The sequence below is a fragment of the Oryzias melastigma genome, linkage group LG12 (assembly GCF_002922805.2).
Source record: "Oryzias melastigma strain HK-1 linkage group LG12, ASM292280v2, whole genome shotgun sequence".
Classification (NCBI taxonomy): domain Eukaryota; kingdom Metazoa; phylum Chordata; class Actinopteri; order Beloniformes; family Adrianichthyidae; genus Oryzias; species Oryzias melastigma.
In genome coordinates this window covers 25,607,356-25,610,826 of record NC_050523.1, presented here as the reverse complement: position 1 = coordinate 25,610,826, position 3,471 = coordinate 25,607,356, and the positions used below count along the sequence as shown (strand labels likewise).

Sequence of the window (3,471 nt, the reverse complement as noted above, 5' to 3'; positions counted from 1 at the left end):
TGTCCAGGTTGTACCCCGCCTTCAGCCTTCAGTAGCTGGGTTAGGCTCCGGCACCCGTCTGCACGTATTTTAATTGCTCATTGCCTGGAGCATGAGGTGGGTCTCCCTTGGGGGCCCTGGCTTTTGCCTGGGGTGGGAGGGCTCTCTGGAGAGTAGGGCCACAAACTGGGCCCCCTGGTACAGCAAGGGGGTATCCTTCTTGCTGGGCTTGAGCTTGCACCCTCTGTGCTCTTGTGCCCCCCTACTCTCTGGTTTTGGGGCCCCTGTGGCAGTCCTGCTGGACTGGTCTGGGTAACACAATTTTCTACGCCTGTATTTTACACAATAAGATGGCGCTTTGAACAGGCTAGAACAGACTTTTTGTACGCGTGATTTGTACGCGATAAAACTCCGCTTTTTCCACCCGTCTTGAGACAACTTCAGACTATGATAGTAGACTAAACAGACATTTTCTGAGTCAGTGAACGCACCGGGACTGAAGTTACCACCCTCATTGATTTTGATTGGTCCTTCATGTTAGCCCCGCCCAAATTGACATTTTCAGTTTGTAAAAGGAAAATAAAAGAAAGATTTGAAAGTGAAAAAAATAAATAAAGGTTTTGAAACCTTAAAAACAGAACAATTGAAGCTGAAAATAATTACGTTTATTTTAAAATTGCAAAAAGTTTTGGACATTTGACATATTTTTTTGAAAAGATCAATGTTGTTTTCAAAATCTTTTATTAGGGTTTCAAATATTTATGGCCCCCATTTGGCTCCATAGACCTGGACTTGGAGTGGAGACATCTCCATGACGTTTATTGGTGTTGTGAGTATTTCATAAGTTGAAAAGACTGCACCAATCACAGTTACAGTTTAGAACCTCACATTTATTTTGTTACCAACAGCCACTTACAAAAACAGTCTGTACACATGATTTGATGAATGCATATCATTTCATTTATGAAACATGCTATGATGAAGAACTGTACACTTAATATGTGCTATTTTAATACATTGTATTTAACTATCAGCTAAATGTGAGCAAACTGAACAACAGTATTAGCAAATCTATACAATAAATATAAAAAACTAACTGGTTCCTCAGAATTTTAAGCTTTTTTCTGCTCGACTCGTAACTCGAGGTTCAGCGTTTGAAACATAATTCATTCCTGTAGACATTTGTTTGCGACTGAAAAGTAAGAAAGAGGAAAACAGACAACCCACAAACTTTAAAATGTTCTCAATCATAACTACTGATGTAAAATACAAGCCATTAAAAGAAAACTTTGCTGCTAGAAAGACGAGACGAGATGAGAATGAATAGAAGTCTTTACATGTTTAAAACTGTTATTGAACAGTTGCAATGATTGACAATGAGGTTGCAAAGAAAACAAAAGCAAAGTGTTCTAAACTGTCTTTTTCAATTTTTCTAAATGAAATTCTTGTCAGTCACAGTAATTATTAAACACTAATAAAAGCTGCAAAAGTTTAAGTAAAAATCACTACAAAATTCAAAATATTTCAGACTATTTTCAACATCAATAGACAGTTTTATATTTTTACAAAGCTAAATGGGTTTAAAAATTCATCAAGTTCTACAAATTCATATATTCTGGCTCAATCTATATATTTCTCTTATTTTATATAAAAATAAAGGAAATCTGAAAAGAGCAAAACAGATTATAAACAACTGGGAGCTACGTAACAAACAATGGAGAATTTTGATTGTGAAAGGAAGCAAGCACCTTATAACAGAGCACAATATCACACGTGCTATGACAGACGGCAATTACAGTGATTTAAAGGCAAACTCAGAAATAAGAAAAATGATTGAGTTCAGACGTCAAAACACTTCATGATGGCAACTCGATCAAATTTGAAATTGAGAAAAGCTTGGGAGGACATAAAGAGTACAACGTCTTTGTCTTCAACTGTTGAATGGCAGCTGGAAGGGTTTGGAGCCATAACTGAGAGAGAGAAGTCATGGTGGAGGTTAGATTTGTGTTCAACAAAAAGAAGTTTGAAAACTGCTGGAATGCCTTCAAACCTCACCCATAAAAAGGACCCACCTGTCAAGAGCCCTTGTGTTTATAATACACAATTCTACATTTGGAAGGAATTGTCATAATTGTTAAAACTGACGTGATTTTTCCTAGAACAACACAATAAATGATTGAAAATGTAATAAACTGGAAAGTATGAATAAACCAGCCACAACAAGGACTTTGCTAAGAATAGTTACAGTTAAGGACTTTATTCATTGTGTTGCCAAAAACCACTCAAAGCATTTAGTACAATTTATTAAATTAGAATTTTCAAGATGATTCCTCAATAAATCTTGTCATATTGCTGTGTGGCATCTACTAAAGTAACAAGTAAATCCTCATAATATAAAGAAACACAATTATTCACAAATTTAAATGTTTTCCTTCAGTCTAAGTCAGGGGTCCCCAGACTACGGCCCGCGGGCCGGATCAGGCCCGCCTCCACATTTGGCCCGGCTCCACATCAGAAACGCTGACCGAGACCCACATAGAACGTGACTTTATTTCACCCTTCTGCAGTCTGAATTCTTTTTTCATTTTTTTAGGCTAATTTAGTATTTCGCTAATATTTTAGCTAGTTATTAGCTTCAGGGTTTTCAGCTGTTAGCTTCAGCGTTTTTAGTTATCAATTTCAGAATCTTGAGTTATCAGCACTAGAATCTCAGGCGGCAACATTCAGCTTACAGCATTCCCTCAAACATTATCGCAGATAATGTTATATATCTACTTTTCAAAATGTTTTGGTATTCTGTTTTTCTTTGAATATTACAGAAATGAATTATTGAAGATTTGGCTATGTGTGGCTTTTCCATAGGTTAATTGGTGACTCTAAATTGCCCCTAGGTGTGAATGTGAGAGTGAATGGGTGTGTGATTGAGGCCCTGCGACAGACTGGAGACCTGTCCAGGGTGAACCCCGCCTTCACTCATCAGTAGCTGAGTTAGGCCCCGGCACCACCACGACCCCGAAAGGGAAAAAGCGGACGAGAAAATGAATGAATGAATGAAAGTTAAAAAGTTACAGTTTAAAGTTTTAAAAATTGGCATTCTGCTAGCTTTTTGGACTATTTTGGTATTAACTAAGGTTTTTAAGGCTATTTTGGAGTACAGCTAATACATGCTAGCTGTTTTGGCTAATTTAGAATTTTTTTTAGGCTGTTTTGAACAATTTGACAAACATGGAGGCAAACAGAGCTAGAACCTATCCGTTAATCACTGTGTTGACCGATGGGGACGGAGTTATGGTTTCCTGCCCTAAAAGTTTCCCTGCTGCAAGCCCGAACATTGTCCCACCCCCAAGAGCTATATACCCCATCGTGATTGGTCGGTTTGTCCGATCTGTACACGACACAGTCAAAGGGCCATTCATACAAAACCTGCGGGCTGCAGCAACATTAAACTTTCATATGAAAGTGGGGGCCGTAAAATACTGTCTTGATACCCCT

General features: G+C 38.0%; 1 protein-coding gene across 1 annotated transcript in view; it reads right to left on the bottom strand.

Annotated features, from left to right (window-relative positions):
* Positions 1-848: 848 nt before the first annotated feature.
* Positions 849-3,471, bottom strand: part of dcp2 (decapping mRNA 2) — a gene marked incomplete in the record, with an annotated part of 9,801 nt that continues 7,178 nt past the window's right edge. The window contains 1 exon segment of the mRNA XM_024264312.2: positions 849-1,949. Coding sequence (XP_024120080.1) covers positions 1,819-1,949 — 131 coding nt within the window.